The 26,853-nt window shown below is 41.0% G+C and overlaps 1 protein-coding gene across 6 annotated transcripts; it reads right to left on the bottom strand.

Moving 5' to 3' along the window:
- Nucleotides 1–4,296: 4,296 nt before the first annotated feature.
- Dennd10 (DENN domain containing 10) lies at nt 4,297–25,820 on the bottom strand. Of its 6 annotated transcripts, none has more exons than XR_012910705.1 (10): nt 25,717–25,820; nt 22,934–23,130; nt 20,449–20,528; nt 16,984–17,132; nt 15,914–16,025; nt 13,725–13,825; nt 10,085–10,192; nt 8,850–8,944; nt 5,279–6,176; nt 4,297–4,519 (listed from the first exon to the last, which is right to left on the bottom strand). XR_012910705.1 is itself a non-coding variant. In XM_075974574.1 (9 exons), exons 1-9 carry the CDS (start codon nt 25,769–25,771, stop codon nt 6,000–6,002), a joined length of 1,074 nt encoding a protein of 357 aa, XP_075830689.1. In that variant the 5' UTR covers nt 25,772–25,820; the 3' UTR covers nt 4,297–5,999. The 6 variants fall into 6 exon arrangements, 3 of the variants coding, with proteins under 3 accessions (XP_075830689.1, XP_075830690.1, XP_075830691.1); XR_012910706.1 differs by having other exon boundaries at nt 22,934–23,150; nt 25,717–25,811; XR_012910707.1 differs by lacking the exon at nt 20,449–20,528 and having other exon boundaries at nt 22,934–23,150; nt 25,717–25,793.
- Nucleotides 25,821–26,853: the final 1,033 nt, after the last annotated feature.

The following is a 26,853-nucleotide window of genomic DNA, read 5'->3' as shown; positions in this document are numbered from 1 at the left end:
GCAGGCAATCATGGCACTGGAGCAGAGCTGAGAGCTTACATTGGATCCACCCACAAGAGATAGAAATCTAACTTGAGAATGGTGTGGGCTGTTAAGACCTCAGAGCCCACCCCTGGGACCTCCAACAAGGCCACACCTCCTGATCCTTCCAAACAAACAGTTCCATCAACTGGAGACTGAGCATTCAAATATATGAGCTGATGAGAGTCATTCTCATTCAAACCACCACTCTGATTCAAAACATCACACTCCTTGCCTCCTATAGGCTTGTGCTCATATCATAAATAAAAAGTGCATTTAGTTCAAATTAAAGTCCCTATGACCTTTCAATCTCAATACAGTTTCAAAGTCTAAAATCTCATATGAGACTCAAGGCAATCTCTTAATTGTAACCCCTGTAAAATGAAAAGGCAAATTACATAATACCACATACAATGGCACCAAATATACATTACCATAGCAAAAAGGAATTGTGAGCATATTAAGAAAACATTGAACTAAACCTCATCAGGGCAAACTCCAAATTCTGTAGCTCCAGGTCTGAGGTCAAAGGGTTTAGACTGTAGTTTGAATCTCTCACTCCTTTCTGCATTGTTGACTGCAATATAGTTCTGATATGGGATTCCCCTCTGTATGCTGTGAATGTATTTTATTATTGTTGGTTAATAAAAAAAGCTGTTTCATCCAACTGGCTTAGAGTAAAACCAGGCAGGAAATCCGACAGATAGAGGGAGAGTAGGCGGAGTCAAAGAGATGCCGTGTAGCTGCCAAAGGAGACAGATGTTGTACGGAACCTTACCAGTCGGCCACAGCCTCATGGCAAAACAAAATAATAGAAATGGGTTAATTTAAGATGTAAGAGTTAATAAGAAGCCTGAGCTAATAGGCAAATCAGTGTTTTATTAATATAGTTTCTGTGTGATCATTCGGGTCTGAGCGGCTAAGAACAAAGGAGCAATCTCCTACATCATTCTCTTGAGCTCTGCAGCTCGGCCTGGTACACGTTCTACTGATTTGGCATCTCCAACATCCTATGTTCTCCAATAAAATTAAGCTTGAATTTTGTAGCTTTACACAATGACTTCTCTGGGCTTCCATGCAAGGATTCTACGGCCACAGGCTTGGCCTCAACAGGTTTCTTTAACCCTGGAGGAAGATTCCACAACCGCTTTACTCCTGTATCCTTCATGACTCTAAAGCTAGAATCATGTGGCACATTCTGCCAAGTTTGACTGCTTACTTGCCCCTTATTGAATTACATTTGCATAAACTTTGATTTGTCACTGCTTTTTAGGAACAGGCCTAATCCCTTAGACCTTTTTACAGATTGCAGGAGTAGCTGGCTAGGGTCTTGCCCTGAGGGCATCACTCCCTTTATTCCATTTCTTTTTATCTCAGCACAACCCTGGCATCAACATTAAATTTCCTTGTGCTCTTTTTCTCCTCAAACTACACTGTGTATTTCTGTTTGTCCCACTTGCTCCTTTTCATTGTAGATCACTAGCTAGGTAGTGAGTGGTAACTCCTGCCTTTACTCCCAGCACTTGGGAGGTAGAGGCAGGTGGATCTCTGAGTTCAAGGCCAGCCTGGTCCAAGGAACAAGTTTCTGGACAGCCAGGACTACACAGAGGAAAAAGCCCTGTCTTGAAAAAAAAAAACATTAATAGCTATGCAAATGAGTAAATATTAGGCTCTCTTGAAATTTCTGCCCACAAAATTAGACCAAAACTCTTCAGTTCAGCTTCAGGCAGGTTTTTAAGACGAGGGCAAAAAGCAACCATATTCTTGGCCAAAATATCAAAGAGTGATCTATAATGTTCCCCTCTGAAAGCTCTTGAGCTGTGCCTCTATAATCCACATTGTTCTCAGCACATTTGTCTTCCAAGCTTCTGTTAGGATGGCGAATTAAGTTCAGCTTACAATGTTCAGTCCCTTACTAGTCCAAAGTCCTAAAGTCTTCCACATTACTCTATAAACAGGCCTGTCACAGCAAAATAACCCACTTCTAGTATCAGTGATGTTCAAACTGAGGCTATGACTGCTCCAAGGTATGATTGAGGGGAAGGTTTTTATTGTATATATTAGGGAGAGTACAGCCAGAGGCATCTAGAGTCCAGAACAGGAAAAGAAAGTGGTAGATTTAACATGGCCAGCAAACAAGATTGGGTCATGGTTAGGTTTGATTGAGAGAGGAAGACGGAGTGTGGACAAAGAAGGCTTAAGAGAGGGGCTCAAGAGAGGAAGACAAAAGAGACTTAAAATAGTAGGGTTATAAGTGATAAACTGGGGAAGACAAGTCCATGAGCTGAAGACGCTGGAGTAGGGGACAGGTGAGAAGAGCTGAAAAGAACCACAGGTACTTGGGATACTGAGTAATCCTGGAGACCAGCATGTGCTTTGGTGTGTGTGGTGCTAACAGTCCCTTCTGACAGGGATGGAAATGACTAGAATAGGGGAGTGGGGATACTTTGGACCTGACAAACATTTTAGTTACTTTTGTATTGCCATGGCAAAAACACTATTGTTAGGTTTCAGGAAGCTCAGAAATAAGTTTAAACTGGACTGTAGGAGAATTTCCTTTCCCTCCTCTTCTTCAAGACAGGGTTTCTCTCTGTAGCCCTGGCTGTCCTGGAACTCACTGTAGAGTTATCCTCAAACCCAGACCTTACCCAGACTTTCTAAGTGCTCTTGGCCACAGCCTACATTCTGCTGAGATGGCTTTCACCCAAACCCCAACCAAGGTTGGACTGACATTCTGCTAGCCCCTCAGGCCACGAAAAGGTACTTGGCTTTGTGATGCACCACAGAACTCACCTATGCCTTAGTTTGGCTCCCTAACAGTCTTGGAGAATGGTGCCATCATTTACCCAGCTGTGTCTGACAGATGTCTTGGCACCTATACCACTCCTCACCCCAGAAGGGTATAATTTCATGTGTTAAGAACCCAAGGCTTTAGGTGCAGCCTCAGCTCAGTGCAACAGCACCCCCTGCTGGCTGATTGCTGTTCTGGCTGATTTCTGAACCTTTCTGCTTGTGTTTGGAGACCAAATTCTGATCCCAAACACCTTTGGAAAGCCTCTCCCTCATTCATCTCAACTCTTGTCATTCTCTTCTTTTGTCCCATGGGTGCCTCATATGAGTTTGTGGGTTTTTCTGGCCCTTTACAGAAGCTGTGGAGGCCTTGAGAGCTCCCATAGCACCCCTTTCCTCTGAACAGATCTGGCTCTGGCCACACTACTACAAGACCTGTTGGCTGGTCCTATTTTCTAGATGTCGTTAGAGAAGATGCACACATTTGGCTACTGCAGTGTTGTTTCCACACTGAACTCACCAAAGGTATTTGTGCTTCTCTGTCTGCAGGACAATTATTCCAAAATTATGTTTTAAAAAAGTATCACAGCAGCCTAAAAAGACAAAATTGGCAAGTGACCTACCATGTGGCTAGGTGTAGCCATAGGTGAATGCCACACAGAACTAACAGTAGAGAACCATGGGCTAGAGAAATGGCTCAGCATTTAAGTGTGCTTGATGCTCTTCCAGAGGACATGAGTTCTGTTCCCAGCACCCATGTGCTGCCTGTGACTCCAGCTCCAGGAAGATCCAACACCTCCCCTGACACCCCAACATGTGGCATACACAAAGATGCATATAATACAATAAAAATCTTTTTTTGTGTGTGAGAAAAGATCAGGGTAAGTAGGAAGGCTTAAAAAAAAAAAGAGGTAGTCAAGTATGGTGACCACACTATAATTCTGGCACCCAGGAGGCAGAGCCAGGCAGATCTCTTGTGTTTCAGGTCAGCCAGAACTACATAGTGAGACCCTGTTTCAAAAAATAAATAAAAAGTAGAAGCTAGAGAGATGACTCAGCACTTAAGAACACTTATTCTTACAGAGGACCCAGGTTTGGCTCATAAACATCTAAATTCCAGCCCCAGGAAAGCCAATGCCTTCTGACCACCATGAGCACAAGGTATACAAGTGGTGCATGAACCTACATTACATGCAGGCAGAAGTCATACACATAAACCAAACACAAAAATGTCACAAGATGGTCAAAATCTCCACTGCTACTTAAAACTTTATCAAAATGCTTTTATTTGTTTATTCATTTATTTTTACATACCAATCCCAGTTCTCCCTCCCTCCTCTCTACCCGCTCCCCCCACCTTCTCCCTCTGCCATCTGCTCCTCAGAGAGGGTAAGGCCTTCCCTGGGAAGTCATTGCATCATAATTTTGTTAATTCTAAATTTTGTAATTTTTGCAAGAAAACAGAGAAAATAAAGACATCAGCAGTTCTTTTCATAAAGTGCAGATTTAATCTTCAATTGTTAAACCCTGTAAACAACTTATTTCAGGTCCTCTCTGTTCCAACCCAAGAAAAAGAGGGAAAGGCTATTTTTTGTTTTTACTTAAATGTCAAGTTTTTAAAAAGACCCAACTTTTTGTTTTGTGTTTTTGATACAGGGTTTCTATGTGTAACAGCCTGGCTGTTCTGGAACTTACTTTGTAGACCAGGCTAGCTTCAAACTCACAAAGATCCTCCTGCCTCAGCCTTCCAACTGCTGAAGATATGTATCACTATGCCCAGCAAAAAGACCCAACTTAGATAAAGTTTTTGCAGATGTGTTTCCTGGTAAGGTTTGAAGGTTCTGCAACTGTACTGAAGGAAAGTAGCCTTTCATAACTAACGTGAGTAGACGCTGGAATGCATAATGTAGACATCTGTGATTATGTGGCAATTTTAAGGTCTCAAATTAAGAAGGTCCAATAAGGTGCTGGTGGTGCACACCTTTAATCCCAGCACTCGGGAGGCAGAGGAAGGCAGACATCTCTGGGTCTGAGGCTAGCCTGGTCTCCTCCACAGTTAGTTACAGCCACAGTTAGTTACACAGAGAAACCTTGTCTCAAAAACAAACCAAAACAAAAACAACCAATAAAACCCAAAACAAAAACCAAACAAACAAAAAAAGAAGGTCCAAAAACAGTGTCCTTTATGATGTGGTCAAATTACTTTTCCTGAAGTCACCTGAAGACACTATCTGGTTTAAGCCTCTGCAATTTGATTCTTAAGTTCCTTTATAATAATGAAAGCATTATGGGCTGGGGGTTTAGCTTGGTGGGAAAGCACATGCCAGGCCCAGGTTCTAGCTCCAGCACTGCAAACAAAAAAACAAAGGTGTTGCCGGGCGGTGGTGGCGCATGCACTCGGGAGGCAGAGGCAGGCAGATCTCTGTGAGTTCGAGACCAGCCTGGTCTACAGAGCTAGTTCCAGGACAGGCTCCAAAGCCACAGAGAAACCCTGTCTCGAAAACCAAAAACAAAACAAAACAAAACAACAACAACAAAAAAAAAAACAAAGGTGTGGTGTTGTTTCTAATATTTAAAACGGTCTCCTCTGTTAAAGGAACTGGTTTCTTTTTCCCAAAGGCACTGCCAGCAGCAGTTAGTACAAAATCTATGAAAAACCTTCATAATATAGGCAAAAATTTCAAAGGCCCAAAAACATTTTCTTTTACAAGAAAGTGCAACTGCAATATCTCTTGAATGATATTCTAGGTAATTCTGCAGAAAATATAGCAGTTTGGCTCAGAAAGTAAAAAAAAATCTCTCATGAGGAATTCAAGTTTTTTTCTAGAAGAATAAAAAGCAAACTGCGAGGCAGCTTTCTGAAAATAAACCGTTAAGTTTATGGTTACAGTGAGACAAACAGGGATACACAATGAAGGCGTGCATGTGCTGAACTGTGTGCAACTCCTAAACTCTGGGACAGCATATGGCTCCTACCATTAGGACATGGTTAAAACACTGTCCAGCACTGGATCAAACTGGCAGGGAGAAAAATAATCACAATTGTTTTTAAATGTTTCTCAGGACAGATCTCAATACTTGGAAATAAATCATTAAAAATAGAACATTTCCTCTGTAACTCCAATACTCTATAATGCCAGTGGGTACTCAGAATGAAGAGAAGTTCTGTAGGGGCTTGCTGTGGGCATTCAGATTTTTAGCATCTGTTCGGCCGCTGCTAGATGGTAAAGGAAGTTCTCTGTGGCAGGCGGGAATCGCTTTTGCTTCAGTGCCTCAACACTGAGGACAATTTTCCCCCCGTCATCTGACACTTCCGAAAATGGTGCTAGATTGGTGAAGATTTCTTTTGTTTTTAGAGCAATATCCTTTAAAAGAATAGAAAAATACACAGCATTTTAGAATCTAAAAATGTGAATAGCTATTTCCTAGAATCCACCTTTTGTTATCAGACTGGCTTCATAACCGCCCCATCACCCCAGGGCAGGGTTTTTCTGGCTCTTCTGGAACAGTCAACTCTTTCTTCCCTGCAGAACCCTGGTGATCTGTACCCTACTTCTCTAGGAATTCACCTGCTTTGCTACATTATCTAAGTAGAATCATGTATCTGCCATTTTGTGATTGGCTTGTTTCATGCAACAAGTTTACAAGTCCTGAAGGTTCAGTCTTGGCTATTAGATCCTTATTTTCTAAGGCCGAATAATATTCTATTGTATGTGTCCACTCTATTTGTTTACCGACTCTTCCTGCTGATGGATAATCTGGTCACCCCCATCTTTTATTAAATATACATAACGCTACCAGTGACAAGTCTGTTTATGTCTCTGCCTTCAATTCCACTGGATATTCACCTAGAAGCAGGACTGCTGATTAAGAATCATTCTACGGGTACCATTCTTTGAATGAGTCTCTTCCCCGCAATTGCCCAGCAGAGTAACCTGTCACCTGCCCCATGGGCTTTAGCCTGTTCAGTAACTGGCACTCCTGAGTGGCTGGTGACTCACTGGAACTCACATTAGTCATGTCTTTTACCTGTTTTGCTGACATCATAATCACATTCAAGTTTTTTTTTAACATTTATCACTTTCCTTGCCCAAGATCTCATACATTATGTGAGGTTATCTAAGTATCACTTCTAATCTATGAGAAATAATCCAAACAACCCATAGCTATGATCTCTGATTGTGACAAATATTATCAAGGATGGCAGTTTCTCAGGCTATCGCCATCGCTCTTCACTGCCCTCTCTAACCAGATGTTATGACTCTACTGCTGATGACACCATCCATATACAGGCTGTAGGATATATAGAAATTAAGCTGAAACTGATCAAGACATTTTCTCCCTGCTTGCTAGCTTTCATAGTGCCAGAATGTGCTATATATAGGTCGCTGACTAAGAAAAGACAACAATGGTCTTACCTATTATTAGATCCTATATGCTATAAAAGTGACTTGCAAGGCAAGATGTGCCCACCACTGGTGCAATAGTGACAGGGCTATTACAGAGTAACAACCGTCCACTTTCTGACTGCTCCATGGGAGGGAATTCTTGATGCTACTATAAACATGGTCAAAAGCCCACGTCTAGGGTAGAGGGAAAAGGGGAGTTCATACTAAGGGCAAACATACTATTACTGTTTCCTAAATGGTCATATTACCAAACTGTCTTCTAAATATTTATGGTTATATCCACAGACTTGTGCTGATCTCGACCTTGGTCAAAGAGGTTTATTTTTGCAGCGAGTAGTGATTAATGCAGAGACTCAAACTGGTCAGAGTGCTGAGAACAAGTGACTGAATGCTCAACCCTAAACAGGACATCTATATCACCACCCCACAAGGCTCAGAGAACACCACAGAAACATGGAAGAGAGGGTGGAAAGCAGTTAAAAGCTGGAGGATGGAAAGGAGAATTGTGAAATGCTGACATGGTTGTAGCATTCATGAACTCAATACAGCTCTGACTACCCATGTAAAATCTATACAAGATCAAGTTAAATTTCAACATGGATAGGGAGAGGTAAATGAAGCCCCACCCTAACTCAGTAGAAGACAGCAGCACTGAGCTCAGTGTGGGGATGGCAGAGGCCTGAAGACATGACTCAGTGGTTAAGAGCATCTGCTGCTCTTTCAGAGGATCCAGGTTCAGTTTCCAGCACCCACATGGTAGTTCACAATCATCTGTAATTCCAGTGCAGGGGATCCAACATCCTCTTCTGACCTCTGGGTGTAATATAGTGCACAGACATACATGCAGGCAAAACACCAATACACATGCACACACACACACACACACACACATAATACATAGACAGATACATGATAGATGATGGATGGCCAGATAGGTAGGTAGGTAGGTAGGTAGATAGATAGATAGATAGATAGATAGATAGATAGATAGATAGATAGATAGATAGATAAAGTTAGGAGGGAATCTATTGGAGAAATCCAGAAGAAGTAGGCAGTAGATACCTGTCAAAGTACAAAGTATACCTGTATACATGTGTGAAATTCTCAAAGAATAAATTTTAAATGATACTAAAAAGAATTAGTGATTCATCTAAAAGAGAAGTGTCTCAGTCTTAGGAGGAAACCCTACTTTTCATAGCCATGCTGCACAGGCCACCAGCCCTACAGAGAAAACCGTGCTGTCAGCCAACCCAGCCAAAGCCTGCTGCTCCTTGCATCTGCTTACAGACCTATTACTAAAAGCTTGAACTCTTCAGAGTTCAAAAGTAGAGATTTGATTCCAAAGCTACTGTTTTACCATTTGCTCCCCTATGAAAATTCTTAGAGCAGATGAAATTCACTGGTGGTCCTCACAGGCATTCCAGCCTACTCAGTGGTTACAATTCTCCCCACTGGGGATGACTTCAGTACCAGCCCCTGTAATGACCCTCCCCTCCCACACACTCCACCTATCCACCTTTATCTTGGCCACTGCAAAACCTGTCCCCTGACACTTCATTCTGCTACCATGCCCTGAAAGTGTTCAGTGAGGCTGCTACAGGATGCTTCCTAAGGCAAATCAAGGGTTACCTGTATCACCTGGCTGTCTGACTTCTCTGGGTCTTCTGCAGACTGCACAATTAGCTGACCAATTTCTTTATGCAGTTTGCCCATTGTCATGGCCTCTGATGAAAGCAGAAAGAATGTTGGATAAAGATTTAGAATTTTACACAATAAAAAATAACCAAGTCTTCCAACTGAAAATCTGAAAGACCACACTAAAGGACTTTTAAGACTACAGCTAACCCTCCGGGTTTCTGTTTTATTCCCAACACAAACATAACAGCATGCTGGAGGTATTATCACCAATGCCAAACCAGATTTCCCCTTCATATCTGCCTGATAAACTGGATGAAAAACACTGATTACAAGTGAGCTGTGACTGGAAGGCGAAACCCACGCCTTTACAGTTAAGAATCTAAGTGGCACATACATTTAATCCCAGCATTCTAAGGCAGAGGAAGGCCGATCTCTTTGAGTTGTAGGCCAGCCTGGTCTACAGAGTGAGTTCTAGTACAGTCCTGACTATGAAGAGAGACTGTCTCAAAAAAATCAGGGTGGGAAATAAAAAAATTAAGTGCATTGTTCTGGCAGGAAGGTTGTAAAAAAAGAGCTTCCTACCAGACCCTCAGGTGCTAGAAGAGCACACAGCATGTTCAGATCCTTGGAAACACGCAAAGAAAACCGCTTCAGTCACGTGAACTACAGAATTGCTCCTGCTTGCTGGGAAACAGAAAGTTCTGTGTGTCACTGCAAGGGACACAGTCTCTTTAGATGGTACAACTGGAATGAGTGTGCTCTGTAGATCAGAAAATGGACAGTGCCATCCTTTCTGGCTCTGGCCATGGCCATTTTTTATAATTTTAGCCTTTTCCTAAGGTCTGTTTCTACTTTCATTTTTCCACATGAACATGGTCATGTTTGAAATTTTAAAACAAGTGAAAAGAGAAAAAATCTGGTTTTACTCATTTGAAGTTGCTAGATAAAACCCTCACAGCATCAGATTCTAGCAGAGTCCTGACAGCCAGCATTTGGCTGTTCCCACCTTAGGGAACCAGTGATAGAGCATACCAGAGCTATGAGCAGCAATCTCACCTGTCTTTCTAACACAGGTAGACCTGCAGGAACACAGAGAAATCCCTCCAGCTCTAGCAGATGCCTAGCAAGCTCTCAAATATTGGTTTTAAGGAGTCAGCACAAAACACAAAGCTGCTTGGTTTACACCTCATGCTAACACTGGAACAGAGAAAGAATGGAGAAGTCACCTTTTGCGAGTGGAGAGATGGTGATCTCACTATCAGCCAGATTCACAAACACATCGTAGAGGTCTGGTCTGTTGCTCACCTCCAGTTCTACAAAGCCAGCAATGTAGCCTGCACAGCAAATAAATAAAATTACTGGAGCAGAGAGAAATCATGTGGTTAAAGTCTCAGAAGTGATCAATCTGACAGCTCACTGGCTACTTTTCTTTAGAATTTTCTACTATTCAGGAACATTAGCTGTACCTTGGCACTTTATTAGTGCTATAAAATCAAAATACGCATGGCTCAAAATGTTCTAAAACTTAAGTTCAATGTCAAGGAACAAGGCTGAAGGAAAATATTTACTTTTTGGTCAATGCTATTTAGGTCAAGAATGTCAGAAAGTAGGTAACTCTTAAAGAAGCCTATCCCCAGCTGGGCAATGGTGGTGCACACCTTTAGTCCAAGCATTTGGGAGGCAGAGGCAGGTGGATCTCTGTGAGTTCGAGGATAGCTTGGTCTACAGAGTGAGTTCCAGGGCTGTTACACAGAGAAACCCTGTCTCCAAAAATGAAAATAAACAAACAAATAAATAAATAAATAAAATTTTAAAGCTAGGAGCTAGAGAGATGGCTCAGTAGTTAAGAGCACTAGCGGATATTATAAAGGACAGAGATTAGATTCCCAGAGCCCACATGATGGCTCACAGCCATCTATAACTCCAGTTTTGGGCCTTCATAGGCACTAGGCACACAGTGGTCCCTAGACATACACAGGAGCAAAACACTTATAAACATAAAAGAGACTACAAATAAATGTTTAAAAAAGAAAATTAAATTCTAAAATCAGATACTATATACGCAAAATAATCCTAGGTATATTAAAGAACTAAATGGGAAAGAAAAAACATTTTTAAGAAAGCATAAGGAGACTCTGGTCTAAGCCCAGGAAAAGGTTTTTCTAGACAAAATACAAAGTACTAAAGTAACAGAAGTCTAAAAAATTCCAACAAATTAAAATTAAAAATTTGTGGGACCAGTGCTCAGTGGGTAAAAGTGTTTGTGGCCAAGACTAATGACCTAAGCTTGATCCCCAGACATACATGGTAGAAGAAAATAAACTGATACAAGCTGTCATCTGACCTCCAGCAATATGCTATGGGAAGGTAAGCATGCAACTGAGCAACACACACACACACAAATATAAAAAACAAATTAAAAAGAATTCTACTCATCAAAAGATACCACAAAATTTGTGGTTAAACACACACCAGCTTGGAGATTTTGAAGCATAAGTAAAAATAATGTGCTTATATCCTGAACAAATAAAAGAATTTATGCAAAAACTTAATTGAAAAAATGAGTATTGTTTTGCTATAGAGAAAACAGGAAAACAGGAAAGATATCTAGATGTGTTTACCCTTACTAGGAATCAGGAAAAATTAAAACTACAGTAAAATACCACGCTAAACTTTCCAAGCTGTAGCTGGGTGGTAGTGGTCCATGCCTTTAATCCTAGCAGGAAGGCAGAGATCTCTGTGAATTCAAGGTCAGCCTGGTCTACAGAGTAAGTTCCAGGACAGCTGGACTATACAGAGAAGCCCTATCTCAAAACAAAACAAAATAAAACAAATAAAAAAACTTTCGAAGCTGGCAAACATTTCAATCTAACAGCAAGAGTGGTTGAAGACAGGAAGCAACAGAATCTCCCCTGTGCTGCTACAGAGAAGGTAAACTGGAGACTCTGAGGGTCACACTTAGCATTAGCCAGTGACTTGAATTAAACTAGCAATTCCAACACAATATTTAATGAGAAGTCTTATAAACATTCACCAAGAGATGCATAAGAATGCTTATGGTAGCACTGTTTCTAAGAAGGTTAACTGTGGGCTAGCGAGATGGCTCAGTTGGTAAAGGTGACCGTCACTAAGCCTGATGATCTTAGTTAATCTCTGGGAGCCCCAGTGTAGAAGGAGAGACCCAATACCCACAAGTTGTTCTCTGATCCCACGCATATGCAATGACAGACATATGCCTACACACAAAATAAATAAACATGTTAGATTTAAAAAGTGAATATATAAAAGTCATTCAGTGAACTCCAATGCAAATGGAGAATAAAAGGAACTACAGACATCCACATAAACATGGATGAATCCCACAAAAATTTTAAATGCTAAACAGAAATAAAGCAGGTCATAGAAAATTTCATCTACTGCATCTATGCACAGAGCTGCTTGGAGATACGTGTTTATACATGAAGGCCAGAAAGGATGAATCCATAAGTGTAAGGGAAAGGAAAGCTGTGGGGAGGAAAGCAGGCGGAAAGAGCGGTGCTCCACACACCACCAAGAGGCTACTTAAGGGGCTGGAGAGATGGCTCACTGGTTAAGAGCACTGCCTGCTCTTCCAAAGGTCCTGAGTTCAATTCCCGACAACCGCATGGTGGCTCACAACCATCTGTAATGAGGTCTGCTGCCCTCTTCTGGTTTGCAGACACACACAGACAGAATATTGTATACTGTATACATAATAAATAAATGAATGAATGAATAAATAAATATTTTTAAAAAAAAGAGGCTACTTAAGAAAACATTTTCTCTTTGTCTCTGTTGCTCAGGATGGAACTCAGGGCTTTGAATATGTTAGGCAAATATTATCTACCCTGAGTCATATATCTCCAACCGTATATATCTTTAGAAAAATGTATTCCATTGACTGATTGAGTATATGTATTCAGTACTCAGTGCATGTGAAGGTCAGACACAACTTTAAAAAGTTGGTTCTTGGGGCTGGAGAGATGGCTCAGAGGTTAAGAGCATTGCCTGCTCTTCCAAAGGTCCTGAATTCAATTCCCAGCAACCACATGGTGGCTCACAACCATCTGTAATGGGGTCTGGTGCCCTCTTCTGGCCTACAGGCATACACACAGACAGAATATTGTATATATAATAAATAAATAAATATTTAAAAAAGAAAAAGTTGGTTCTTTCCTTCTACTACGTATATTCTGGGAATCAAAATTAAGTCATCAGGTTTGGTGGCAAGTGTCTTTACTGCTGAGCTATCACTCTGGCCTCAACTCTGTGTATTTTGCATGACAGAAATATTTCATAATTTGAAAGGCAAATCATGACCCAGGTGGTGGCGGCACATGCCTTTAATCCCAGCACTTGGGAGGCAGAGGCAGGTGGATCTCTATGAGTTTGAGGCCAGCCTGGTCTACAAGAGCTAGTTCCAGGACAGCCAAGGCTGTTAACACAGAGAGAAACTCTGTCTCAATAAAAGTACCAAACAAAAACAAACAAACAAAAAAACCACTCAAAATCAAATTACTGATTACCTTGGTGCTGGGAATATAGCTCAGTGGTAGAGGCCTTGCTTAGCATGCCTAAAACCCTACATTCAAGTTCTAATACCAGGAAACCACACACACACACACACACACACACACATACACAAACACACACAAACAAGTAAAAATGACAATTTTGTGCATTTTACTACATATTTTAAAAAATATTTCTAAATTGGAAAAAAATCATTGTATTTGCAAAAAAAAAAGTTTTCTTATTCATCTTACCAATGTGTGCATGCCCCATCAATACAAACACATACGTTAAACATAAGCAGAGTCCTTCCTAACCTAGGATGTTCTCATGTACCTGTGCACATCTGCAGGCCTTCCAGTTCTTCAGCATGGAGGTGCACGTAAGAATGCAGGATGGTCCAGTCCTGTCGATGCCACACCAGGGCAGGCAGAGTCCTAAGGAATAAAGGAAAAACTCAGTCATACAATTGCTGGCCTTCACTTTGGACACTTGTCTGCTTCTACTCCTCCCAAGAGGAAACATCGAGGGTAAAGTTCTATGGATGGCTATGCAGAAACAGAGGAGAAATCTAAGCCTTAAATGGACTTGACAATAAAGCAATGCCTATGTGTGTGCACGTGCACACGCGCACGTGTGTGTCTTTGAGCAGGGTATTTTACCCTGGCTGGCTTGGAACTCACTATGTAACCCAGGCTGGCCTCAAACTCATGACAATTCTCCTGCCATAACCTCCAAAGTGCTGGTATTATAGGTATATTGTTAAAGTTAAAACCTTTCATTTGTTGTTTAGATAAAAAGGGGGAAATGTTGTAGAATATTATTTTAAGGTATGCCATTTTTGTTTATGTTCTGGAACAATTTTTTAATGATGCAAAGATGTGTTTGATTAAATAAAATTCACCTGTGGTCAGGAGATTGAGTCAGCAACTAGGGTGATCTCTGTGAGTTCGAGGACAGTCTGGTCTACAAAGCGAGATCCAGAACAGCCAGAGCTAAACAGTCAAACTCTGTCTTGAAAAACAAAAACAAACAACAACAACAACAAAAAAGATTTAAGAATGAATTAGATTTAGTAAACAAAAAATTCCACTTCCCACACCCCATTTACCACTAACAATGTGAGTCAGGTAAAATGGAATCAAAAATTTACTTTAAACAAAGGTCAACAAACTAGGCCTCATGGGCTGGCTAGCTGCCTATCTTAGAAAATAAAGTTTTATTGACACAGCCATGCTCACTCACACACATATTGTCTAGAGTTACTTTCCTGCTAGCTAGGCAGCTGAGAAATTGGCAGAGGCACATAGTTCCCAAGCCTAAAATGTTTATTATATACATGTATGTGTATGAATGTGTACATATATGTATATATTTTCATTTATTTAATTTTATGTGTATGGGTATTCCACCTGAATTCATGTCTGTGCAACACATCTGTGCTTGGTGCCCAAGGAGTTACAGATGGTTAAAACCCACTATGTGGTACTGGGACTTAAATCCAGACCTGCCGTAAGAGCAACCAGTGCTATTAACCACTAAGTCCATATCTCCAGCCCCAAGCCTAAATTACTTACTTTCTTTCAAACAAAACAATACTCATTTTTTCAATTAAGTTTTTGTATAAATTCTTTTATTTGTTCAGGATATAAGCACATTATTTTTACTTATGCTTCAAAATCTCCAAGCTGGTGTGTGTTTCACCACAAATTTTGTGGTATCTTTTGATGAGTAGAATATATAAACATACACACCAAACAGAAGTTAAGGAGAGCCCTTCCTCCTGGGGTGCACATCTGTAAGTCCATTTCTATGTTGTTGTTTTTTAAGACAGGGTTTCTCTGTGTAGCCCTGGCTGTACTAGAACTAGCACTGTGGACCAGGCAGGCCTCAAATTCAGAAACCATCTGCCTCTGCCTCTTGAGAGTAGCCTTTGCCTTCCAAGTGCCCTATTTCTAAAGATAAATAAAAATTCAGTGACCCTGAACTACTAGCTCTAAACTGAATCACAAAAATGGTATTTTACTCACACTAACCTGTTGTAGAATATTATTTTCTGGTGTGTGACTTTTGTTTATGCTTCATTTGTTTAACTGAATGGCCAATAGCGAGGCAGGAACAAGATAGGCGAAGCTGGCAGACAGAATGTAAATAGAAGGAGAAACGAGGAAGAGAACGAGAGGACATGGTCAGGGGCCAGCCACAGAGTAAGAGTGAAAGTAAGATATACAGAAGTAAGAAAAGGAAAAAGGTCAGAGGCAAAAGGTAGGCAGGATAATTTAAGTAAAGCTGGCAAGAAACAAGCCAAGCTAAGGTCAGGCATTTGTAAGTAAAAATAAGCCTCCGTGTGTGCTTACTTGGGAGCTGGATGGTGAGCCCCCTAAAGAACAAAGAGTAAAGAAAAAAAAAATCACACTACACTAACCCATGCTCTTTTTATCAAATATGCAACAGAACATAGCACAGCAACATCTAGTATCTCCAACTGTAAGGAAAGCTCACACTTTAATAATTAAAGATGGTACCTGGTAAACTCCTGGACAGCTTCTATTTTGGGGTGATAAACAACAATTCGTTTTTTCAACATCAATGCTGTGTGTAAGATAACAGTTTCCATTCCAAATTGAGAAACAATGTCTTAAAATAAAAAGAAAAGATTGCATTAAATACATAAAAGCATAACATTTCCATTAAAAAGAATTCTTTTTTTTTTTTTTGTCTCACACAGTTTATTTAACAATAGGTAATAAGAAATCAAATTTAACAGTCTATGCCATGGGTGTCGGGTCTCCTGGAACTGGAATTACAGACAGTTGTGAGCTGCCGTGTGGGTGCTGGGAATCGAACCAGGATCCTCTGGAAGAGCAGTCAGTGCTCTTAACCACTGAGCCATCTCTCCAGCCCCTAAAAAGAATTCTTGTCATATAAATACAAAATGACTTTTAATACACTGGCTACCTTAAGGCAAATGTTATTAAGTGCAGACATACTTCATTTAGTAGATGGATATGTTTATTTATGTCCTCATCAAGATATATATCATAGTTGCAGCCCTTTGGGGACTCTGGATACACAGATAATGCCAGAATCCCAAGGAAGTGCAATAAATAATACAAAGGAGAATCAACACTATTCAGAGTCATAAAAAGCTTTGGAGAATACCCAGCCCCGACCTCACTGAAGCCAGCAGATGGAGGGCAGTGGACGTGAGGCGGGGCAGCTCCACCTCAGCTCCACCTCCAGAGGACCGCAGGATCTGTGGCTCAGCTTTTGGCTGCCTGTCATTGTATTCTTCAGCTAAGTGCTGGATTAGACTATAGACATGGCTGTAGCTCTCTAGTAGGAAGAGTTAATGACTAAGACGTTAGGAAAGAAAAACTGTGGAAGTCAGTGGAGACCATGAGCCATGAAATTTAGCTAAAGGCACATTTCTATACAAGACACAATATGGAAAAAGGTTGCCATAAAATGTTTTGTTCTGACAGAATTCTAAATCAGTAAGCAACGTAAGAATTGATGTATTCTTCTGTATAGAAAATGCCTTGGCTTGGGGCTTTTGTTGCTGGTCAGGGTTTTCCTTTCTTTTCTTTCTTACCTTTGATGGAGCCTGCAAGATATGCCTTTCGACTATCATAGTCTCTGCTAAAGAAAGATCCATTTTCTTCACTCTGGCAGATCCCCTTGGTAAGAACTGCAATATAACTCTCCATCATTTTAACTGGGCTCCCATGTTTCAGATATATTCTGTGAGAAAGGACAAAAGGTGACAATGCTTTTTATGCAGTATGATAATGTGGGAAAGGAACCAATATTAGACACTAGTATTTTCTAGATTATGAAGTTTTAGCATTTCCAAATGTGCAAACCTGTTCATAGCATTTCTTCTCTAATTTACTCTGAAATACAATACTTGACAAATATAGACCATTTCTTTGAGAAAGGCTCTCTCTTGCCATCTGGAAATGTAGTCCCTATATAGGGGAAATTAACAATGGATTCCCAAAGCTGTTACTCCCAGGAATATTGTATTCTGACTTCTTCTTATGTCTTATGCTCACAACTGGTGCCCTCAGTCACACAACTCTGTTCTCCTGGCTCAACTTCCTTTGACAAGAGTTCAAAGCATCATTCACAGATAAAACAGTGCTGAAGCACCTATGCTTATTATAAGCAATCCTAGAAGTAACTACACTTAGATGGCTAAGAAACCCAGTGACAGGGGCTGGAGAGACGGCTCAGTGGTTAAGAACATTGCCTGCTCTTCCAAAGGTCCTGAGTTCAATTCCCAGCAACCACATGGTGGCTCACAACCATCTGTAATGAGGTCTGGTGCCCTCTTCTGGCCTGCAGATATACACAAAGACAGAATATTGTATACATAATAAATAAATATTAAAAAAAAAGAAACCCAGTGATAAACACAGACATCTGCCATCAAGACTTCCAAAAACACCAAAGGGAAGTCAGCTGCACTTATAGAGGCCACATGTTCAGTCTCTTCCCCTTGAAGTCCTTTCCACGGAGCAACTAAGACTACCCTCTCTCGTTTGTTTATTCATTTGTTAAATTTTTTTTTTTTCGGTTTTTCGAGACAGGGTTTCTCTGTGGCTTTGGAGTCTGTCCTGGAACTAGCTCTGTAGACCAAGGCTGGTCTCGAACTCACAGAGATCCGCCTGCCTCTGCCTCCCAAGTGCTGGGATTAAAGGCGTGCACCACCATCGCCAGGCTCATTTGTTAATTATTTGACAGCAATTTATTTATTTAGAAGCAGTGTCTCTCTGTGTCCTGGCTGCCTAGAATTTGCATGTAGACCAGGCTGGCCTCAGATTCAGAGAGATCCTCATGCCCCTGCCTCGAGAGAGTTGGGATTAAAGACTTAAGCCACCAAGCCTGGCTTAGAGCTACATTTTGCTTGAGAAACTTGACTGGGGCTGGTGTTATACTTCAGTAGTCAAGGGTGGGCCTAGCCTGCTTGAGGCCCTGAGTTTGATCCACAGCACTGAAAAATTAAAAAGACATCACTGGGCATACTTGGGCCTTTCAGCAGCTAATATAATAGAAAACTGAGAAAATTAAACTGAAAACTGAATTTTACAACTGACTACTTGAAAATTATATTTATTGTAGATTAACTGGGAAAAAAAGAGCTAATTTAACTAATTACTAAATGCTAATTATTTCATGCTACAAACTGAGAAAAGGGTGGGAAGCAATAAATACTGTGAGCTCTCAGGTGTGACCACCAACAAGAGTATATTGCAGGGGTTGTGTGAACTGGGGCTGGGGAAAAGGAAAGGGAAATTCTGAATTTTATTGTAGACTCTTGTATCACTGATAATTTTTATGTTTCTTTCTTTCTTTCTTTCTTTTTAAGATTTATTTATTACGTAGACATACTGCATGTATGTCTGCAGGCCAGAGAGGGCACCAGATCTTATTATGGATGGTTGTGAGCCACCAAGTGGTTGCTGGGAATTAAACTCAGGACCTTTGGAAGAGCAGTCAATGTTCTTAACCACTGAGCCATCTCTTCAGCCCCTTAGTGTTTCTTAATAAAAAAATTTTATCAACACAATGAACAGAAACCAACTATAGTAATGGAGAAGTCAACATAAGATGACGACCCTGGGCTATGAGAGACAGAAAAGAACAACCCCCTTGAAAAGACTCTGTGGGAGAATCATGCAGTGTGGCCCCAAGGACCATGTGTGGACAGTAACTCTCAGGCCTGCCACAGCTGGTAGGAGTGCACAGAACCCCATTAGCTGCAGGAGCAAGAGGAGGAAGGGAGGGAGTGGTGGCAAAGGATGCCATCCAGGGACTGAAGCCTTCCTGAGTGACCTCTGCTGTGTGTCATAGGAAGCACACCTGCCTGATTTTCTCCCCAGAAATGACGATAAGCACCTCTACATTTACTTCACCATCATGAAAAGTGTTTGTCCATGAATGTGCACAGAGACATCAGGCACATGTGTGTGGGGACATGCAGAAGAATTACACATGAGCACACATGTAAAGCTGAGCATGTGGGAGCAGGAGGAACAGGGGACAGAGGAAGTGGTGGCAATTGCTGAGTTCCCATTCCTTCTGGCCCATGGCCTGAGAGGAGGATGTGGAATGCCATAATACCATGCACTACAGAAACCAGACATCTAGGCTTTCTGAAGAGGAAGTTGAATCTGAAACAATACTGCCTTTGAACTCCAAAATACTTCCTGCTCAGTTCAGGTTTATTCAAATAGCCCTGACTAGGTAAGCCAGATGCAATGGAAACCTCATGCTTTTTAGAAAACACCTCTATAGTGTTTTTAGTTTACAGCTTCTGGACCTGGACTTTTCTGTCAATAACAACTTCCCTATGTCAGTGCCACAAGAGCAGCAACTGTTTCTGTTCCATGGTGAGTCACATGCCTGGAATTTATCGTCCACAGCAAGTCTTGTAGTATGGCTAGTTACATACACAGCAAAACCTCATTTGGTTAAAATACAGTCTAACTGTAACTCTTAAGTAATGGAGTTTTATTTTTCAATTTTTGCTTTGATGTACATGTGCACATGTGTGGGGTACATATGTATAAAATACATAAAAAAAACTCAAACTTATTAGGCTTACAGTAGGAAATACAAAAATTCCCTTCATCTCTTCACAAACTATTGGGTGAGTGAGTTGACACATTTGACATTTAGAAATACATATTACATAGTGATACTAGTAAAACAGGAAAGCTAAAACCTGTGAAAAGCTATCATTAAAAAGTCAATGTGCTTAATATGTAAGAAATATTGGGACAGACCAAAAGTGGCAAGCAATCTCCCAGGGACTACAGAAATTGGACAAACTGTTTTTTCTCCTCTCCTGCCCCATTTTCCCAAATCAGAAGATAAATCCTTCAAGCAAAGAGAAAGTCCGTCCTTACAAATCAGCTTCTGCAAAGCCACAGTGGCTAAGTCAGGAGACTGAAGACTGAATTTGTTTCCTTCATGTGCACATCAGCTATATCACTATAAAATGAGATCTTCAATTTGGTGAATTAGCATTTAACACAGTTTTCATACAGACCTACACAATATCCTAGTGAAGGCGGCATATTTCTCTGGGTTAAAATCTTTGGCGGTCAGAACAATAGAAAAATGAGTCACCTGTCCAAAAGAAACAAACAAACAAAAGCATACTTTTTAAAGATACTTGAATAGAATTCAATAGATACTTACTGTAAAAGATGACAGTATTATTCTATTCTAACAAACCTCTTGGACACAACATAGTTGCAATAAAAAGAAAAGACCAAAATGTCAAATGACAAGCTTCTTTATGCTTGTTTTACTTTGAGACAGTCTCACTATGTAGCCCATGTTGTTTTCAAATTTGAGACCTTTTGCCTCGGTCTCCCAAGTGCTAGATTATATGTGTATGCCACTGTGCTCTGTTGAAAAATATATAGTTTAGACTATTCTAAAACTTACTATCTTTAAATTCTGAACCACAGATGTGGTTATGAATGCTGCTATAACTTGGCAGTCTATAATCCAAAACACAGGTCACATCCACTTAAGGATTTTCCAGAAAGAACTGAAAGAGAGATGTCTTATCAATTAAAAGTATTTGCCACTCTTGCAGAGTACCCAAGTTTGAATCCCTGAACCCACAGAGCAGCTTAATATTGCCTGTAACTCCACCTCCAGGGGGTCTGATGCCCTCTTCTGGCCTCTGAAGACACCTGTACTCAAATGGGCATACACATACACAAATAAAAGTAAAAATAAAGTTTGAAAAAGACAACAAACACAGCAAACTGAATGTAAGTAAATTAGTCACGAGGGCACAAATCTGTAATGGAAAGCACTTGGGAAGTGAAGACAGAACAACCAAAAGTTTACGGCCAGCCTCAGTTACATAGTGACTATGAGGTCAGGCTGGGCTATAAGAGACCTTGTTTTAAAACAAACCATCAAAGAGAAAAAGTACTTACTGAACAAAATGCAAAGATCTTATAATACATTGAAACTTCCAAGCTTACGTTTTCTAAGAATCCTATAACTCTTTATAAATGATTTTCCTATTTTTCATACCATTCTTTAGAGTCTGGGCATACTTCATAAAGTCCCATTATAGCTCAAAAGTTAACTCTGAAAAGTGAAGAGACACCACCAGGTTCATGCCACAGACTCAGCAACTTGCTTCCTTATTTTTCTCTTGGAAAACTACTTGCTTGAACTAGGAAAGCATGTAACTTAGCTGGGTGGCAGCACACACCTTTGGCACCGGGGAGACCAAGGCAAGCAGATCTCTAAGTTGAAGCCCAGCCTGGTCTACAGAGTTCCAGGACAGTAAGAGCTAAACAGAGAAACCATCTTGAAAAGAACCAAAACAGTAACAACAAAAAAGAAGTCACATAACTTATTCCCCGGTCATAGTGATACTAACTACTCATAGAAAACAACATACCAATAAAAGTCTAATTATGACATAGATTTTCTTAATAATTACTTTAAATTAAATTGTATCTTAATCATATACAAGTAAATTTAAAAATTCTTAACTCAGCCAAGAATAGTTATAATACTTAAAAAAGTTTTTAAGGGACTGAAGAGATAGATCGTTCAGTGGTTAAGAACACTGGCTGCTCTTACAGAGGACTGGGTTCTATTTCCAGTACCCACATGGCCATACATGACTGTTTCTAACTCTAGTCCCAGGAGATCCAACACCTTTTTCTGGTCTCTGCAGGCACTAGACACACGTGTGGTACATTCATACAGATATACATTCAGGCAAAACACCTATACATATAAAAATAAATTTAAGGGCTGGAGAGATGGCTCAGAGGTTAAGAGCATCGCCTGCTCTTCCAGAGGTCCTGAGTTCAATTCCCAGCAACCACATGGTGCCTCACAACCATCTGTAATGAGGTCTGGTGCCCTCTTCTGGCTTTCAGGCATACATGCAGACAGAATATTGTATACATAATAAATAAATATTTTAAAAAAATAATAAAATAAATTTTAAAAAAATTTTAAAGTTTTTTTACTAGCCTGGAATGCACTTGTAGTTCAGGTTGGTCTTGAACTAGGCAATCCTCCTCCCTGAGTCCCTTAAGAGTTGGAATTAAAGGAATGTGTCATCACTCCCAGCTTCTAAAATAGTGCTATGTTTTTGAAACTCCCTATGGAGATCAGGCTGGCCTCAAACTCTCAGAGATCCACCTGCCTTCAAAGTGCTGGGATTAAAGGTTTGAGGCACCACACCTAGTCCTAAAACAGATTTTAATTATGGAAAACACCTGTCATTTTTACTCAGTGTGGCTGTGAGACTGCTCTTAAACCTCTAGTCTACCAGACTGTAACTTTGATCCTTAAGTTGTTAAGCATTCAACTAACCACAATGGAGTGCAAAAGGGAACAGTCCCAGAGAAAATAACATTTGAGTCTTTCAAGTGTGTATTGTGAAATACAGAGTCTACAAGTCTTATATTCTTAAATCACTTTAGATTTACTGAGTTTTTTTTTGTTGCTGTTGTTGTTGTTTGACCTTGTAGCAGTCATACCTTTTTCAAAATTGAAGCATCTGGGACTTCAACTGTAGTGATATAAAACCACGTTCTTCTGTACTGGCCAAAGACAAAGGGGTGGAGAAGTTTGTTTTCATCTGTTAGGCAGCATTTTCGAAGCAGCAGATTCCTTAATGAGGCTGTGGTGGAAGGATAACACCACACCCACAGAACTTCTCCATTAGTGTCCTTTTCTATGGTGGAAAGATGGTCACTGTGAGAATGTCAAACAGCAGCAAGGAAGTAAATTGATTGGTTACTTAGAAACATTTTGTGGAATCAGTTTTAACAACCCACTTTACAAAGCAACTTAGGCTCTTGAGACCCAAAATTCCTATGAACTCGTGATTTACATTTGTTTGGTTGTTTTGTTTGTGATCACCCAGGCTAGTAATTCTCCTGAGTCTATCTCTCAAGAGTTGAGATTACAGGCTTACACCTTGATTTTAGTTTTAGGTCACCTAAGTAAAACAGGTAAAAGTGTTTGTTATGTAGCCCAATGGCCTGAGTTTGACCCCAGAACACACGTGATCAAAGGAGAGGACTGGCTTCCACAAGTTGTCCTCAGACCTCCACGTGGACAAACCGTCTACACGTTCACATACACAAATAAATAAATAAAACTGTAATGAAAAACTAGGCTTAGATATTTGTTAAGATGATCTTCTCCCACAAAAAAAAAAAAATGCTATCGGGGCTGGAGAGATGGCTCAGCGGTTAAGAGCATTGTGTGCTCTTCCAAAGGACCTGAGTTCGATTCCCAGCAACCACATGGTGGTTCACAACCATCTGTAATGAGGTCTGGTGTCCTCTTCTAGCCTGCAGGCATATATGCAAACAGAATATTGTATCCATAATAAATAAATAAATAAATGCTATCGACTTATATTTTTATGTAACAGGAAGATCTTCAATAAAAATACATAGGAAAGGTTCCTAAAAGGGAAAAAAGAGAGGGTTAGGCATATAGGCAGAGCCACTTGAAACCCTGGGTTTGATCTTTAATCCCCCTTTCCCAAAAATGAAGGAGATAATGAAACCTCCTTCAACTCATGTTATATACAAACTAGATTAAAATTTGCGTTTTTTAATGGGGATGAAACCCAACACATCTTACATGCTAAACAAGAGTTCTACTGTTCTACCAAATTTTTAAAATAAAAATAACCAAAATTATCCATTCATAATGTAATTTTATCACCAAAATAAGCATCTCAATTACAAACAAAGGAAATAAAAGAACTTGTGGGACTAGCTCAGTCCCCAAAGTAGTTGTTCACTATAGATTTGCATTACTATGCCTGATACCCTCTTTTCTTAGAAACAAAAAAAATCTTTTTCTTTTCCTGAGACAGGGTTTCCCTGTGTAGCTCTGGTTACCCTGGAACTCACTATGTAGACCAGACTGGCCTCAAACTCATAGATCCACCTGCTGCTGCCTCTGGAGTGCTAGGACTAAAGGCATGCTAACACTGCCCAGTTTAGAAGTAAATACCTTTTTTCTTTCTTTTTCTGTTTTTTTGTTTGTTTGTTTGTTTTTGTTTGTATTTTCAAGACAAGGTTTCTCTGTGTAGCTTTAGAACTTGTCCTGGAACTTGCTCTGTAGCCCAGGATGGTCACGAACTCACAGAGATCCACCTGCCTCTAATTCCCAAGTGCTGGGATTAAAGGTGTGCACCACCACTGCCCCGCAAGGAAATACCTCTTAAATGCATGCCACAATAAAAAACTAATGGACTGGGTTTTTTTTACGGGTAGGTATTTTTTTTTTTTTGAGACAGGGTTTTTCTGTGTAGCCCTGGCTGTCATGGAACTTGGTCTGTAGACAGAGATATCCCTGAAGTGCTGACAAGTCCAAGATGCCTGAGGTACTTAGGCTTTGTTTTCAAGCACTTTTTAAAAACTGCATTAGATATGAATACAATGTGCCTAGAGATGGCTTAGCAGTTAGCACTGGCTGTTCTTCAAGAGGACTGGGTTCGATTCCCAGTACCCACATGGAAGCTCACAATTGGCTCCAGTTCCATAGGATCTGATGATCTCTTCTGGCTTCCGTTAGGCACCAGGCATGCACGCGGTGCAAAAAACATACAGCCAGACAAACACTCATGCAAAATGAATAAATAAAATTTTACACTGGAAGAAAAAAATGAATTGAGGATAAAGACACTCCTTTGAACGTCTGAAAAATAATTAGTGTAGTTATTTGCTAAGCCTAAGCAATGGCTTGCACTCTGCAAGAAAGGATAGGGTTTAGGCGCATTAGAACTTCGGGAGAGAGACTATTCAAAGGATTTTATAAAGGTTCATTCATTCGTGCAGTCCGGTGTCAGCTACCGCCTGCTTGGACTGCACAAAACTCACACACAGTTTGAACTGTCCAAAGATACCTATGGATTTCCTCATCATAAATTCCTATAAACTAGCCGGGGTCACAAATGTGACCACGCAGCAGGGACATCCGGATCAACTGTCTCGTAGTTCTCCACCGTGGAAGTAGAGGTTCGAGGTCACCCTGCACGGGTTCCAACACTGGGTCCGCCACTTCCTCGAGACCCCCGGGGCGTCACCTATATTCCCGGGGAGCTGCAAACGCCAGCGGCCCCGCCCCAGCTCCCCAACCCTGTATTCCCAAGGCGGAACCAGCCCGCAGGCCTCACGTCAGTCCGGGCGGCGAGGAGGCCGAATTCCGCGGCCCGGGTCCAGCCCCTCCCCGGCAGATCTGAGAACCGAGGTGGAGCTGCAGCGTGGGCTGGCGGGCAGAGAGCCTGGGTCCTTACCGATCAGCCCGACTCCGAGCATCAGCTGTGTATCCGTGGCCACGACCGCAGCCATCTTCCGCCGCTGCCCCGTTCGCGCAGCAGGTCCCGCCCCTCCTCTTGGCCACGCCCACACCCCAGTTCCGTCTCTTCCGGCCGGCGGATCCGACCCTGCAGGTAACGCCCCTGCTTCTCTTTCCTGGCGGGGACTTCCTCCTCGCAGCTCCATTTCTCAAAACTCTGTTCAATCACGGAGCCCCACCCAGCCTTCCACCCTCGGTTTGTGTAGTACCTTAAAGATGGAGTCTCCATTCAGTGATTCATTACAAAAACGAAAACAAATAAAATTAATTGGAGACCTAATATGTGTTGGGAACGCTGTTGACCAAAAGAAAATAAGCATTCCAGTAAGGGTAAGGGACATTAATTGGATAAAATATTGCTAGGACAGCTCAAAGTGATAAGCGGCATGAAGACAACAAAATACTGCAAGTTGGGGGCTGGAGAGATGGCTCAGAGGTTAAGAGCATTGCCTGCTCTTCCAAAGTTCTTGAGTTCAGTTCCCAGCAACCACATGGTGGCTCACAACCATCTGTAATGGGGTCTGGTGCCCTCTTCTGACCTGCAGGAATACACACAAACAGAATATTGCATACGTAATAAGTAAATAAATATCTAAGAAAATACTGCAAGTTGTCAGGGAATGAGGTATACCACCTCACAATGGGTGTCAAGCAAGACTTCCTGAAGTATTATGTTATTAGGTATAATACACATGCCAACTATCAAAAGAAAAAGATCAAGTCATCATTTTCAGAGTGTTTCCTTGCTGTTTGATGGGGGCTAATGACGGCAGTGTTGCAGTGACCTACACAACACACCCTCTGAAAGTAGATGTTTGCCTTACCTATGTACAGTTTCTAGAAAAGAAAAGAAATCCTTTTTTCATAATCTTGGCTTTTCCCTGAGCATTAAATCTTACTCTAGAAGCTGGGTGAAGATGGCTCACGCCTTTAATCCCAGCACTCGGGAGGTAGAGGCAGACCGATCTCTGTAAGTTCGAGGCCAGCCTGGTCTACAGAGCGAGTTCCAGGACAGGCTCCAAAGCTACAGAAAAACTTTGTTTGGGGGGAGGAGGAGGAACCACTAAATAATCCA

The sequence above is a fragment of the Microtus pennsylvanicus genome, chromosome 5, assembly GCF_037038515.1.
Source record: "Microtus pennsylvanicus isolate mMicPen1 chromosome 5, mMicPen1.hap1, whole genome shotgun sequence".
Classification (NCBI taxonomy): domain Eukaryota; kingdom Metazoa; phylum Chordata; class Mammalia; order Rodentia; family Cricetidae; genus Microtus; species Microtus pennsylvanicus.
The sequence above is the reverse complement of the archived record's forward strand: the minus strand, read 5'-3'. Positions and strand labels throughout refer to the sequence as shown.

Excerpts from the sequence above, each read along its gene's own strand:
- Dennd10 (XM_075974574.1), bottom strand. The coding sequence starts at position 25,771 with ATGGCTGCGGTCGTGGCCACGGATACACAGCTGATGCTCGGAGTCGGG. Across the intron at positions 10,193-13,724 it reads AGGCCTGCAGATGTGCACAG|GCTACATTGCTGGCTTTGTA; the intron begins GTACATGAGAAC and ends TTTGCTGTGCAG. Across the intron at positions 8,945-10,084 it reads CATCTCTCCACTCGCAAAAG|AGGCCATGACAATGGGCAAA; the intron begins GTGACTTCTCCA and ends TGCTTTCATCAG.